This window comes from Parastagonospora nodorum, assembly GCF_000146915.1.
Source record: "Parastagonospora nodorum SN15 chromosome Unknown scaffold_23, whole genome shotgun sequence".
Lineage (NCBI taxonomy): Eukaryota > Fungi > Ascomycota > Dothideomycetes > Pleosporales > Phaeosphaeriaceae > Parastagonospora > Parastagonospora nodorum.
The window spans coordinates 166,122-180,279 of NW_001884571.1; the positions used below are offsets into that span (position 1 = coordinate 166,122).

General features: G+C 51.7%; 7 protein-coding genes across 7 annotated transcripts in view; 4 read left to right on the plus strand and 3 right to left on the minus strand.

Annotated features, from left to right (window-relative positions):
• Positions 1-24: 24 nt before the first annotated feature.
• SNOG_12617 (hypothetical protein) lies at positions 25-1,851 on the plus strand (the record flags this gene model as incomplete). The annotated part of the gene is made up of 8 exons (XM_001802786.1): positions 25-139; positions 192-216; positions 267-326; positions 377-404; positions 456-795; positions 852-1,403; positions 1,452-1,709; positions 1,760-1,851. Exons 1-8 carry the CDS (start codon positions 94-96, stop codon positions 1,849-1,851), a joined length of 1,401 nt encoding a protein of 466 aa, XP_001802838.1. The 5' UTR covers positions 25-93.
• A 1,102-nt stretch (positions 1,852-2,953) lies between these two features.
• SNOG_12618 (hypothetical protein) lies at positions 2,954-5,564 on the plus strand (the record flags this gene model as incomplete). Its single annotated transcript, XM_001802787.1, has 2 exons — positions 2,954-4,204; positions 4,254-5,564. 2 exons carry the CDS (start codon positions 2,954-2,956, stop codon positions 5,562-5,564), a joined length of 2,562 nt encoding a protein of 853 aa, XP_001802839.1.
• A 738-nt stretch (positions 5,565-6,302) lies between these two features.
• On the plus strand, positions 6,303-7,471 carry SNOG_12619 (hypothetical protein; the record flags this gene model as incomplete). Its single annotated transcript, XM_001802788.1, has 4 exons — positions 6,303-6,317; positions 6,369-6,377; positions 6,428-6,860; positions 6,912-7,471. The coding sequence occupies 4 exons, from the start codon at positions 6,303-6,305 to the stop codon at positions 7,469-7,471; spliced, it is 1,017 nt and encodes a 338-aa protein (XP_001802840.1).
• An 873-nt stretch (positions 7,472-8,344) lies between these two features.
• SNOG_12621 (hypothetical protein) lies at positions 8,345-10,152 on the minus strand (the record flags this gene model as incomplete). The annotated part of the gene is made up of 5 exons (XM_001802789.1): positions 8,345-8,537; positions 8,809-8,885; positions 9,203-9,290; positions 9,320-9,652; positions 9,917-10,152. 5 exons carry the CDS (start codon positions 10,150-10,152, stop codon positions 8,345-8,347), a joined length of 927 nt encoding a protein of 308 aa, XP_001802841.1.
• Positions 8,385-8,688, plus strand: SNOG_12620 (hypothetical protein; the record flags this gene model as incomplete). The annotated part of the gene is made up of 2 exons (XM_001802790.1): positions 8,385-8,555; positions 8,611-8,688. 2 exons carry the CDS (start codon positions 8,385-8,387, stop codon positions 8,686-8,688), a joined length of 249 nt encoding a protein of 82 aa, XP_001802842.1.
• A 560-nt stretch (positions 10,153-10,712) lies between the features above and the next one.
• Positions 10,713-11,099, minus strand: SNOG_12622 (hypothetical protein; the record flags this gene model as incomplete). The annotated part of the gene is made up of 1 exon (XM_001802791.1): positions 10,713-11,099. The coding sequence occupies one exon, from the start codon at positions 11,097-11,099 to the stop codon at positions 10,713-10,715; it is 387 nt and encodes a 128-aa protein (XP_001802843.1).
• A 1,936-nt stretch (positions 11,100-13,035) lies between these two features.
• Positions 13,036-14,158, minus strand: part of SNOG_12623 (hypothetical protein) — a gene marked incomplete at both ends in the record, with an annotated part of 2,169 nt that continues 1,046 nt past the window's right edge. The window contains one exon of the mRNA XM_001802792.1: positions 13,036-14,066. Coding sequence (XP_001802844.1) covers positions 13,036-14,066 — 1,031 coding nt within the window. The remainder of the gene's footprint in view (positions 14,067-14,158) is intronic.

Below are 14,158 nucleotides of genomic sequence, written 5' to 3' on the forward strand. Positions count from 1 at the left end.
CACTTCACACCGCCAACACTTGCCACCAAGCTTCAGTAAACAACACACAGTCCCCTCATCCCACTGTTCATTCGCACATACTAAACCGCAATCATGGATGAGATCGCGCCCGAGTACGACGTTGTAGTGCTGGGAACAGGTGGGACTACCCCGCTGAACTGCCGCGGACATCAAAGGCTAACAACTCGCAGGTCTCACTGAATGTGTGCTTTCAGGGTAACACGCGCGTGCCTTTGCGACAAGACGAAGAGCTAACACATCTTCAGTGTTCTCAGTGTAAAGGGCAAGAAAGTCCTTCACATTGACCGTAACGACCACTATGGCGGGCAAGTACCTTGACAAGCAACCTTGAGTACAAAGAGCTAACATGACGCAGTGAGGCGGCCTCTCTCAATATCGAAGCTGTACGTATACATGTCCCCTTATGATATGAATACACACTCACATCATCATAGCTCTTCAAGAGATACGGACAGACCGAAGGCGAGCCATGGAACAAGTACGGCCGCGTGAACGACTGGAACATCGACCTCGTCCCCAAGCTCCTCATGGCAAACGGAGAGCTCACCAACATCCTCGTTTCGACCGACGTCACAAAGTACCTCGAGTTCAAGCAGATTGCCGGTAGCTACGTCCAGCAAGGCAACGGCGCGAAGGCGACCGTCGCAAAGGTGCCATCAGATGCTGGCGAGGCTCTCCGATCGCCCTTGATGGGGCTGTTTGAGAAGCGACGAGCAAGGAACTTCCTGGAGTTCATCGGCGCATACAAGGAGGAAGACCCAGCGACACACAAGGGTATGTGTAAACGATGCGTTGCAATCTATGCATAGTGGACTCACCAACGACTACAGGCCTCGATATCAAGAACATCACCATGAAGGATGTATACGACAAGTTCGGCCTCGAGGCTACCACTCGCGACTTCGTAGGCCACTCCATGGCTCTCTACCCGACCGACGACTACATCGAGCAGAAGGGCGCCACGAACGATGCTATCGAGCGCATCCGACTATACGTCAACTCCATGGCCCGATATGGCAAGTCCCCATACATCTACCCGCTTTACGGTTTGGGAGAACTTCCCCAGGGCTTCGCGCGCCTCTCTGCCATCTACGGTGGTACCTACATGCTCAACACCGATGTTGACGAGTTCCTCTACGAGGGAGGCAAAGTCGTCGGTATCAAGGCTACAATGAAGGAGCGCGATGACACCGGTCCCGGCATGAAGTTCGAGACCAAGGCAAAGAAGATTCTCGCCGACCCCTCATACTTCCCCAGCAAGGCGCGCGTCACTGGCCATCTCATCAAGGCCATTTGCATCCTAAACCACCCCATCCCCAACACTTCCGATGCCGACTCCCTGCAGCTGATTATCCCCCAGTCGCAGGTTGGACGCAAGCACGGTAAGTAAATCGATGCTCGAACACATTTTCTTTACTGATCACTTACAGACATCTACATTGCCGTTGTCTCGTCCGCACACAACGTCTGCCCCAAGGGTTACTACATTGCCATCGTCTCAACTATTGCCGAGTCGGACAGCAACCACCACCTTGAGCTCAAGGCCGGTCTAGATCGCCTCGGAAAGATCGAAGAGCAGTTCCTCGGCCAGCCCATTCCACTGTACGAGCCGCTCGAGAGTGGTGAAAACGACAACATCTTCATGTCCAAGAGCTACGACGCAACAAGCCACTTCGAGACCACCACCGGTAAGTTTGAGTACTCAATCGAGTGAAGTTTGATGCTAACGAATCTGCAGATGATATCAAGGACATATACAAGCGTGCTGAAGGCCAGGAGCTGGTTGTTGAGGGCCTGAGAGAAGGCGCGAACTTCAATGTCGAGGAGTAGACTGCAGTATATCAGAGTGACTGGAATGCTCGTTCATTGCTGTTAGTAGAACTTGGTAGTTTGCAAGCGGGAGATAGATTGAAAGCCAGATCTTACTGCTGGGTGATGTTGCATCGGTCCATCCTAGCAAATCATAATTGCGGAGCTCGGTGTTTCCTCTTTCGGACAGCGCACCATCATCTCTACTCATGCCACCAAACCCCGCGCATTGGCACTCGAAAAGCGATGTGTGTCTAATACAATGAATTATATCTAGGCGACGCTCAAGTCCACCCCCTCACAGGACCAAGTTCCCGCACCGGTGGCCTAGGAAGGGAGAAGCCACCTAGCGGCACAAATCCGCAGGTCTTGGCAGGGACACCTTCATGGTCGCGTCCTCTTGAACCATCTTGGTGCCCCAGTCCAACACACACAAGCACCCCGTCTCCTCGCGAGACATCCGCTCTTTCACACATCCACCATGGCGCAGCTCAGGCGGTACGCGTTTCTGCTGCTCGCGGTGGTTTTCCATCTCGTGTACATATACTCTGTAAGTAGTGCAATTCGCTGGGAGTCTTGAAGGTGGAATTAATTCGGGGACAGTGCTTCTCAATTTACTTCACGAGTCCGATTGTGCATGGGATGCGCGAGCATCAGGTGGAGATGCAGGCGCCGGCGAAGCGATTGGTGCTGTATGTTGGTATGTGGATGCGTTGGGGAGGGAAGATGAGGGTTTGCTAATGGGAGAAGGGGATGGTCTTCGGGCGGACAAAGCCTTTCAAAGCTTTCCAGGTAAGTTTCTCTATACACTCTCCTCTTTCAATCTAACTCGATCGCATCAGATCCGGACCCAAATCCACCAACACCCCTCACCGGGAACTCGAGCGAACCACGCCCTCTTGCGCCCTTCCTCCGCTCCAAAGTCCTCGAGAGCGGCACGTTCGGTGTCTCGCATACGCGCGTACCTACCGAATCGAGACCGGGACACGTTGCGCTCATTGCAGGTCTATACGAGGATGTATCAGCGGTTACGACGGGGTGGAAGCTCAACCCTGTAAACTTCGACAGCGTGTTCAACCGGAGCCATCATACATGGAGTTGGGGTAGTCCGGACATTTTGCCCATGTTCTCCACAGGCGCGGTGGAAGGACGAGTAGACGCATACTGCTACGAAGCTGAGTTTGAGGACTCCTCCAAGGACGCTTGGGTTCTTGACGAGTGGGTGTTTGAGCGGGTCAAGAAGCTGTTTGCGGACGCGAAGACCAATGCGACGCTGGATGCGCAATTGAGGCAGGAGAAGAACGTCTTCTTCCTGCATCTGCTGGGACTGGATACAACAGGACATGCGCACCGACCGTACTCGTGGCAGTACTTGCAGAACATACAAATCGTGGATCGCGGAGTTCAGGAGATCACCAAGATCATCGAGGAGTTCTACGATGACGATAAAACAGCTTTTGTATTTACAGCAGACCATGGTATGAGCGATTGGGGTAGCCATGGAGATGGACATCCGGATAACACGCGCACGCCGCTCGTTGCGTGGGGTGCTGGGATTGCTACACCAAACAAGACTGAATCCGGAATAGCCCCTGGACACGGAGACAAATTCTCGTCAGACTGGAATCTAGATTCGATCGAGCGTCATGACGTGGATCAGGCGGATGTTGCAGCTCTCATGGCATATCTGGTCGGACTTGACTTCCCCACCAATAACGTTGGTGTGGTTCCACTGTCGTACCTTGACGCTGATCCGATTTCGAAAGCGCAAGCTCTCCTTGTCAACGCCCAAGAGATACTGGAAATGTATCATGTCAAGGAAGACATTAAGAAATCCACGGAGCTACGATATAAGCCATTTCCGGGACTAGGCGATGACACACACTCGGCAGAGTATCGTGTGTCTGTGATAAAACAGGCGATCAATGCTGGGAATGCGGACGAAGCTATTCGTCAAACTTACGACCTCATTGACCTTGGGCTCGAAGGTTTGCGGTATTTGCAGACGTACGACTGGCTGTTCCTACGAACCTTGATCACCCTCGGATACGTTGGCTGGATTGTCTTCGCCATCACGACTGTCATCGATATCCACGTGCTCACTGAAGTAGTACCGGCACAACGGACTACGGCTAGTATCGCGGCTTTCTCCTCTGTCCTTGTTGCACTTTATGGTGTACTGTTCAAACAGCAGTCTCCGATAGTGTACTACGTTTATGCGTTCTTTCCTGTCATGTTCTGGGAAGAGATCTTCGTTCGTCGATCGTCTTTAATCAAGGGCGGCCGGAGTCTTTTCGGGCACGTTTCGTCACGCACCGACATTGTCAAGCTGGTCTTGTCAGTGGTTGGTTTCTTTGGACTCCTTGAGGCTTTGGTACGTTCTCAAATGCACAGGAGGCTCCTATAGACTAACGCAGACGTAGGTTCAAAGCTACTTCACCAGGGAGATTTACACTGTTTGCTACGTCGCAGCGGCTGCGTGGCCAGCGCTTTACGGTCAGGAGTTCTTGAAAAAGAACATTGGTACTGTGGCGACGTGGGTTCTGTCGTGTCTCACCATGAGCGCCTTTACGCTGCTTCCAGCGAACAAGGCTGAAAGCACTACACTAATCATGCTCGGCGGCGCTTTAATGTTCGCCGTCGGCGCACTGTACCTCTTCTTCGAGAAGAGCATCCTTGCAGAGACCGGTCCGACTGAGGAACTCGCTGAGCCTGAACTAGACGACAAGTCGCGCGTCATCCTCAGTATTCAGCTTGGACTCGTCTTACTCTCCATGATTGTCACTAAGAGCAGCATTGGCTACATCCAGGCCCGACAAGGTCTGCCACTTGGGGTCCTCGTAGTAGGCCGCGCAACACTTTTCGTGTCGTTTTTCATCCCACAACTACATCGGTTCTACCCAAACAGCAACTACGTCCACCGTCTCGTTGTCATATTCCTGCAATTTGCACCAACTTTCATCATCCTCACGATCTCATACGAGGGCCTGTTCTACTTTGCATTCTGCCTCTGTCTCTTCAGCTGGATGCGCCTCGAGCATCAAGTCTACTTACACACGACTGGTGAATCAAAGGCTGCTGCGCCAGCGAACCCGATCAAACCTGCAGTAGAGGCTCCTGCTTCTCTCGTGTTTGCTGATACCCAGGTGGAGGTCTCGGAACCGTCTTCGCTTCAGCCTTTCGTCGAGGGTCGAATCGAGGCAATCAAGAACGGCGGCTACAGAAGCTTGACGCTGGCAGATGCCCGCATCTCACTCTTCTTCTTCTACTTCATCCAATCCGCCTTCTTCTCCGCATCCAACATCGCGTCTGTTTCGTCTTTCAGTTTGGACGCCGTGTACCGCCTAGTCCCCGTCTTCGACCCGTTCAGCCAAGGCGCATTGCTCATGGTCAAACTCATGGTCCCATTCGCCTTCCTCAGCTCTGTGTTCGGACTGCTCAACATGCGCCTCGGCGTCGCCCCAAGTGCGCTGTTCATGGTGGTCATGGCAGTCAGCGACGTCATGACGCTGTCCTTTTTTTACATGGTAAAGGACGAGGGCAGCTGGTTGGACATTGGCACGACGATAAGTCACTTTGTCATTGCGAGTTTATTGGGAGTGTTTGTTGCGGGGCTGGAGCTGGTGAGTGAGGTTATGATTAGGGGGGTGGAGTTTGGAGGGAAGACTATTGTGCGGGGGAACGGCAAGGTTAATGGGGATTCGAATGGGAGGGTAAATGGGAAGACGGAATAAGAGTCTGCTTGTTAGGTATACCCAGTTCTTCGGTAACTATGCGATTAATGCATCTATGATCCATACATGTCCAGCAGCAACTTTGGTGCCGCATCGCATCGATATGCTTTCTCCGACGCTAGATGGTTGAATAGTGGAGAGCCTACGTGTTCGTGCTTGCTGGTGGGCATGATGGACAAAGGAAATCGACATGGCGGTCTGGTAATGTCTGGTCTGTTGCTGACTGCGTATATCCAAGCGTATTGTTGTTGTTTGCGGCATCCTCGAAGCTACCGTGACACAGCAGGGCAGAATCAAAGGACGGGCCGATGGCAAGGCTGGAAGCACATCAATGGAGGTGGGTGGTAGCGAAGGACGCCAACTTCGGGAGGCGGGGCTCGTGGCCCGAGCTTCACTCTCCCAGCACCTTTCTGAACGGTATTGCAGAGCGTTGTGCTACCACAACAATCTCTGCAGCGGCGCGCCTTTATAAATTGCGTCTCGGTGCATCGAATTGTCGCATTGCTACCATCGCTGATTTCCAAGTCACGAAACCGGCGTGCGACAACAAAAAGTCGAGGTCAAAAGTGGTCCGATAGCTCCCCAACCACCTTCCGCCGAACACCAGCCACGGCTTTCTCTACAAGTAATCGCAGGCCTTCGCCCGCGTCCCCAGCCGCGTAATTTTTTGCAATCATCCGCTGCGCCATATAATCGCGCCTTCTATCGCTCGCAGCTGCAACCGCTTCCTTCTTCATAATGTTCTTCAAACGTGTAAGTTCCCCTCGTCTGCTATCCATCGTGTTCCGTTACTAACGTTTTTAGCGCTCAAGGGTATGTTGCGCTGTCCTCGCGCATGAAATCGTCAGAAGCTAATAGTACAGTCCCAGGCCAATTCCTACGTCGAAGAACAAGGCCCTCGCTCGCAATCCTTTGATTACGGCTCAGAGACTCGTCCCGACAGCAGCCGAAAGGAATCGCACCAGCAGCAGCCCACCTCGCCTGCCGAAGAGGTCGACATGTACCCGCGCCCCCAGCAGCCTCAAGAAACGACTCTCCCAACGCGCGGCATGTCCAACGGCCAGAACTCAATGCCGCCCCAGATGAACCACCGAGTCCCTGCCATGGGCGGCGGCATGCAGCCCGCGCCCATGCCCGATCTGCTCGCGGCGGCCTTCAACCAGGCCATTGCACCCTACACAGAGAAGATCGAGCAGCTCGAGCAGCAGCTTGCCGACATGCAGGCCTGGGTCGACCAGCTCGAGCAGCAGCGCGCAGAGGTTCACGGCTGGATCGATAAGCGTGGATTGCGACCTGGTACGAACCTCCTCCCATCATGTCCCTGAATCACATGCTAATCTGCTGCAGATGTACCTCCCTCTATCGCCAAGATCATGGATACCACTACACCGGACGCTGCCGTGGCACTCAACGCCCAGCTCGACCGCAAAATCACCATCGTTAACTTCGACTTGCACCGTCTTCAGGACGACCTCAACGACTCCATCTCATCATCACATTTCGCTTCAGCAATGCTCAAGTTCCTGCCCGACATCCAGCGGCTAGCTCTGCTGCCACAAGGTCCCCGCCATGCCTTTGACCTCGTTCTTAAGCTGGGCGGCAACCTCAACTCACACGGCGGCATCGACAGTGCCGATGCAAGCGACATCACGGCCCGCCGCGACTTCTATGCAAGACTCGACACCGCCATGGTCGACGTCGTCACCCGCCGCTTCGGCGAGGGCGAAGAGTGGAGCGTGCAGCGCGAGATTAAGCGCATCGAGAAGACTGCCAACTACCTCAAGACATATGGCGTCGAGCCCTACTTCCCCCAGACGCTCGACACAATGAAGCGCGAGTTGGAGTACCAGCCACAACAAGGGAACGGCGTCCCCAGTGGCCAGGGAACTCCGCCGCGGTACCATTAGATGTCTTGACAGTGCTTGAGTTGGCGAGGTGCTGATAGTGAGTGACTAGTGCGAGCCAAAACGCTGGACCTAGTCAAAGTATTGTGGATGCGCTGCCCCCCGAAGAGCTTTCTCCGCTTGCACGGCGTCTTTCAGCTCTACAGAGCCGGCTTAGTCACGACAATACCAGACGCGAATTATCTCGTCCGAACACCCCTGGTCTCTTCGGTCCCATGCTTCATCCATCTCAGCGGCAGATACAACAGGCTTAGGAGGCTGCACACGAACAGCGCTCGTCAACTGACAGCGGTTCTCTTATCATCTCGCGGCCCGTTGGCAATGAAGGCCACACGTCGCTGTTTGGACCGTTTTCTACGACTGCCGCAGCAAATACGTCGAGACCGCCGGACGTACCGTGGGCCTGGCGCGGCGCTGACTGGGGCTTTTCACAAGTTGATGACGTTTTCTTAAGTCGATGACGGCTCTCCGGGTCAGGATGATTGAAATGCCTCACATGTCGTCGTTGCAGGTGTCGTTGGATCTTAAAGTCGTCTCATTCCACCATCGCTACTCGCACACCACCCGCTCAAGCACATCACCAACTCATTCTTCACCAAGTACACCTCTTCACGGCAACTTCACCTTACTGGCCGATACCATTCTTTTCTCCGTCGGAGATTATGATTGTATTTAATACCCGCCACCTTGAAACGAATTTCCTTGGGTTGGCATTGTGGTCAGGGATTTTTCCTTTTTACTCTTTCCATTAACATACCCGGCATTGTTAGGGAATGGGCGTTATGGGATGCTGCAACGTAGCTGTATTGAAACGGTAGTGAGAATTTTAATGCTACATGAATACTTCAAACTTGATTGCTTGACTATGTGATGGAATCATCCCTTATATGGCATCGTCACCTCATCTCCTTTCGCAATGGCTACTCCACTCTTCTTCCCCGATGATGCCTTCTTCTGTGAGCCCGGATTACTCGTTGGCCCGCTGCTCTTGGACGTGCCGTGGATCTTCTCCTTCGATGTCGATTTGTCCATGGCGCGCGCGGCGGTGCTCTTGGGGTTGGAGGTGGAGCTGCTCATTGCGATGGAGGTGTGTGGATGGAATGTGGATATGCGATTTTTTATACGTGGATTCGGATTTGTAGTGTGTAGACAAGTTTGTGTGTGATGATTTGTTGCGTGAGTTTGACAGTCTGTGTGTGGAAGAGGAAGGCTTTGCATGAGGTATTAAAAGAGGAAGAGAAGGCACAAGGAGGATTTATATACTGGAGATCAGTGAATCTGCGAGTGTGGAGAGTCGGGGTGTTGGGGCGTTGGTGGGAGGGACGTGAAGGTTTACACACGGTGATTGAACGAGAAGCTGGTTTGACTGCGCGCGGGCAGAAGTGAACTGCCCGTGGGTGAAGAGGAGCGCGCTTGACTGCAGGGTCATCGGAGGAGTTGGTAGACTTGCAGTGTTGAGTTGGGAATATCGACATCAATGATGGAGGCAAGGTGGAGGGGTTATATACAGTGGGACCCGAAGCCCGATGAACTGACGGGTAGAACAAGTATGTCGCATTTAAAGCAGTAAGACAATTACATGTAACTGCGTGTATTGCATATTCGGATCATAGTTGAGGTGAGCTACATCAGGTCCTCGCATCGCCTTCAGATTAATACTGTATTTACAAAAGTTCCTAATGCGACCAAGTTGACCGTATGACCTATTTCATCCAATTGTCCATCCCAATTTACCTTCGTCTTTCTCAACCCTTCCTTCTTCTTCTTCTCGTACTTCTCTGGTTTCTCCTGCCTCTCCCTCTCCGCCTTCTTTCCATCATCCCTAGCTACCCGCCTCTCAAGCTCACTCACTTCTTAAGCTTAGGGGTTTCTGGGGAGTTCTTGTCCAATTGCCTCGGGTGACTCGTTGGGCCTTTGCTGCTGCTGCTCTTCTCGCTGCCACTGCTCTTTTTACTTGCCGCCTTGGCCATTTTCTCAACAGTCGTGTTTGTGGATTTCGCAATTGCGTAGTGCTGCGGGCCAGGAAGCCTCGAATCGTCGTTGAGGCTACCCATGGTATATTGCTGGGATTTAGTTTTGCTTGCTGGGTAGGCGTGTGGTGCTTGGTAGAGTGTGTATTTGCGAGTGGATGTTGAGATGTAGTCTGGAGGCTTGAAGTTCAGCGAGGACGACGGAGAGGGAAGACTGAAGAGATTATATATGCTATCGGCGTTAAATTATAGGTCTTGAATGGAGAATTGTAATGAGTTGGGTCGACTGTATATGTGAAGCGTACAGGAAAACGGTTGAGTATCGTGGCGCGTTCACAGGGAGTACGTGAACAACCAGCGTATGGAATAAGGATGGATTCAATTGCGCAGTGAAGTAAGTGAGACAATTACATCTCCCTATCCGCCTGCATCATCATCATCCCCACTCCCTCCACCCTCCCCCCTTTCATTTATTGACTACCATTTCTTAGCCCTCTCCTTTGCCAGTCTCGCCTCTTCCTGCTTCGCCTTCTCTTCTTCCGTCGGCTGGAAGTTCCTATACAGTTGCATTGGGTGACTTGTGGGGCCTTTATTTGTGAAGGGTCCGCCACCTTTCGATGCAGCTATAGCTGCGGGGGTCATTTTCGAAGATCCAGCCATGGCGTAGAGAGCGGCGTTAGGGAGTTTTTTTCCGTTGGGGTTAGGAGTGCTCATGGTGCGCTCGAAGTGCTGAAGATTTACCAAATTGTGAAGATGTCTGTGTGTATGTGCGAGCAAATGCTAATAGATAGTCTGGAGGCGTGAAGTATGGGAATTCGTGTACGCGATATGGGTATAAAGGCTGTGTGTTGATTGATATGAAGGCGGATTTATCCGAAGGGGGAGATATATATGCGACAGGAAGTGAATTTAGAAGCTGTGAAGGGAGAAGTGGGAAGTGCTTGGGGGTTAAGGCGCAGTGGAGGTGAATCCAGAATTGAAGAACAGAAAACAGTAGTTGCGTCCTACGGCGCGTTAATACGAGGAATACATGTAATCAGTGGAAGCATAGGTGTGAATGAAGATATATTGAAGCTGCGAAGTGAAGAAAGCGCATCGCCCGCAAATTCCTCAGAGCCAAAAATAACCTAGACCGGTAATACATGCAGTTGTTTGCACTAAACAAAATGAGAGCGAATATAAGTTACATCTCTGGATACGAAAATAATTGCCTACGTAGTTATGCAGGCTCCTCGTATGGGCATCTCTTTCACACGATTCATCCTTATCCTTACTCACTTCTTCCCGCTCTTGCTCAGTTCCCCTTTATTACTCTCCTTCTCCCTCTTCGCTCTCTCCTTTATTTCCTTCTTCTCTCTCTCTTTCATTTTCTTATGTTCTTGCTTCTTTGCTATCTTTTGCTTCTTGCTTATCTGTGCTAACCTCTCCTTCTCTAACTTAGCGGCGTCTTCATCGTTCTGGCGCGGACTACTTGTTGGAGTTCGATTTATAGAGGGGCCGCTCTTTTTTGGTGCTGCTAAATCTGCAGCGCTTTTGTTGGTAGTTCTGGCTATAGCGTGTAGAGCGGGATTGGAGATTTTTCCAGCGTTGGGGTCAGAGGTTTTAGCCTTTTCCTCTCCCTTCTCTCCCTTTCCTGTGCTGGCGCTGGGAGTACCGCTCATATTGTGGTTTTGTGATCTGTGGTGTGTAGAATAAGGGAGCTATGTGGTTTCTCGAAGAAGAGCAAGATAAAGAGGAACACGGGAAGGTTTGAAGAAGCTTTGGTAATGATTGGTGTATAGAGGGGGTATATGAGGGGTGTAGAAGGAGTGAGTATGCGTGTGAGTTTGATAGTTTGTGTTTGTCTGTACGGGAGTCTGGGTATAGAAGAAGAGAGAATAGAGGCCGCGAGATACTACATGCTATGTGGGTGTGAAGTGTGCCGGGTGAAGGTTGAGGTGTTGGTAGGGGTGACCGCGGAAGTGAAGCATCTCAGGGGGCGATTGTGTTGCAGTATATGAAGATGAAGCAGGTGATTGGCGCATTGATGAGTCGGTTTGCTATTAGAGTTCCGGTGAAGAGAGCCTGATATCGGCAACTTGGGGTTTGGAGTAGAAGAAGATTGGACGCACGACTGTCATAATCGCAACGCTGAGGGCTTGTAGGACTGGCATACCTGCACTCAGATGATCAGTTTATCCATCTATGCCACGTCCAATTTAGATCAAATGATGCTACGTACTCTCCATCTCCAGGCCCTCTCGCGGTCGAATCTATAACTTAAACTGTCACTGCGCGTTAATCATCCTCTGGAAAAACGAGAGCAAATACCGGAAAATCTCCTCTACACATGAGAAACGCCTATAAATATCCCGTCGCCGAAGCCTCTCCCCTTGACTCCAACCCAAAATATTACATTCTCCGACTTCAAGATCTACAGCAAATGGATCATGTTCCCACCTGCTCTTCTCCCAAAACCCCAAAATCCCGGTCCTATGTCCTCTGGCCCTGTCAAAACCACACGCAATGAGATGCCATGTCTTCTGCGCTTGTCCTTCCCAAAAACCGACATACAGTCGCGTCTATGAGTTCTCCGACTCTTCGAGCTCGCACGCGTCTATAAAGCCCACGCCACATCTCTCCCAAGCCTTCAACCAACACTGTCCTCTTCCTCTGCACCAAAAAAATTGTGAAGAGCTGCATATGTCTTCCGGCCACCCAGGCCCCTTCCAAAAGTCTACTTCCAATCTATGCATGATCTCGGGCATCAGTTTATAAAACCACACACGACCAAAAGGGCTGCATACTTGAAGTATGCGAGCGGACAGAATTGAACTCTTCGACTTGAGATCACACTCCAAAAGAAACGGCGCAAATATGTCATTAGGGATTGTTCCTTCTGCTCCAAAAACCCACTAGCCACTCGAATGTTTCTTCCCCTCGACTGCTCATTCTCAGCGAAGAAAATGTCCATGTCTACCACTCATGCTTTCCAAAATTAACACGGTCGGATAGCATGCATTACCGTTCTTTTTATTTCTCGGGTCCTGTTAGGTACTCCACATGCTCGAAAACGATACAAGAAATAAAAATGCCGTGGGACCTTTTCATGTCTTCCGGCCCTTCGCAAAACCAATATCTCGCCAAAAAGGCCGGGCTGCTGCATATCCTCTCCCGACTTGCGTGTGCTCGTGCTTGAGACATATAAATCCCCGTCGATTTTACTTCTTTTCCTTCGTATGCACCTTCATCACAATTCCGCGCCTAAAAAATGATGAACCAAAAGCACATGTGTTCAGCGCTGTCTCTACCAAAACGATCAAATAAGAACTTGGTCAAACGGATGACTTTGAGAAGTACGGATCCATGCTTGACGTTGGCGATTACATACGTCCTCCCACAATCAGTGGATTTTTTTTTGAGAAATTTATATGGTCAAGGTTGCAGAATGTAAAGAAGCTCATGAGCTCCTCTCCCAAAGGTTGAAAGACTATCACTTCGACGAAACGCAAAAAAAGCACGTGAACAACTACATAAAACAATGACCTTCTGATTGCGTTTTCTGAATTCATACTCTCCTATGCATGTCAAGGTCGTTTTTCATTACACCGCATCCATCTACTCCTCATCGTCGTCCTCGTCGTCATCATCATCCTCATCCTCATCGTCCTCCTCTTCTTCCTCCCCGTCCTCCTCAACAACCTCTTCCGCCGCATCCTCCGCCTCGCCCTCATCCTCCTGAATCAGCAAATCCTCAACAGTCCCACCCTCCCTCTCCAGCCTCAGATACTCCTCCCACTCGGGGAACATCTCATCGTCACCCTCGCCATCAGCCGGCGGCGAGCCCAACAACCTCGCAACCTTGGCCTTGTTCTCCTTCTCGAGACTCTCTTTCCACTGCTTGACGAGCGCAGGGGCAGTGCTGGGCTTGTACGTTTGCGCAAAGAGGACGGCTTCGGCAAAGCGGTTGGTCTTGACGAGGAGGTCGGTGCAGGCGGGGATATCGCCAACCTGCCAGAGGGCGGAGAACGCTACGTTGTTGCTTGCGGCGTTCTCGGCTAGCGAGGCGAGTTCGCGCAGACCGGCCTGGTCAGACGTGGCGCTGTAGAGAAGGAGGAGAGATCCAAGGTCCTTTGCTTTAACGAAGCACTCTTGCGCGAGCTTGATGTCCCATGCTGCGAGAGCAGTGTCGCCGACCGTCTTCCACTTATGCTCAGTATCTTGCTCGCGGGCGATGCTGACCGCTGTTTGCAATTCGCCGAGAGACAGTGCAAGGTCGAAGCGATGCTCGGGGTCTGTTGCAACTTCGAGCGCCTTCTCCTTGTATCCTTGGCCCTCAAGGAAGCGAGCAATCTTGTTGTTCTGGTCCTTCGGTACTGTTGGCAATAGTTCGTCTGCGGATTCCAGATCGCCACGTAGAATGAGCGTTTGGTATTCGACAACTGCCAAGGAGAGAGCAAAGGAAACAACATTCACGTCCTTGTCGGCGATGTAGATGCGAGAGTCGCGAGGCAGGTAGCCGAGGACGTAGTGGGGTGAGTCGAAGTGGGAAATTGTGTAGGTTTGGTCACCAACAAGGTAGTTCAGGCGGTTAGTGCTGTTGGTGTAGATGAAGCAGTCACCAACCCAGCAACCGGTCCGTACACTGTCTTGTGATTAGCTGAAATACGCGCCGCCTGCACTTCTTAGACATACCTCTCGTTGACCGTCACAAACCACCTCGAAGGCGGCCTCGGCGCCG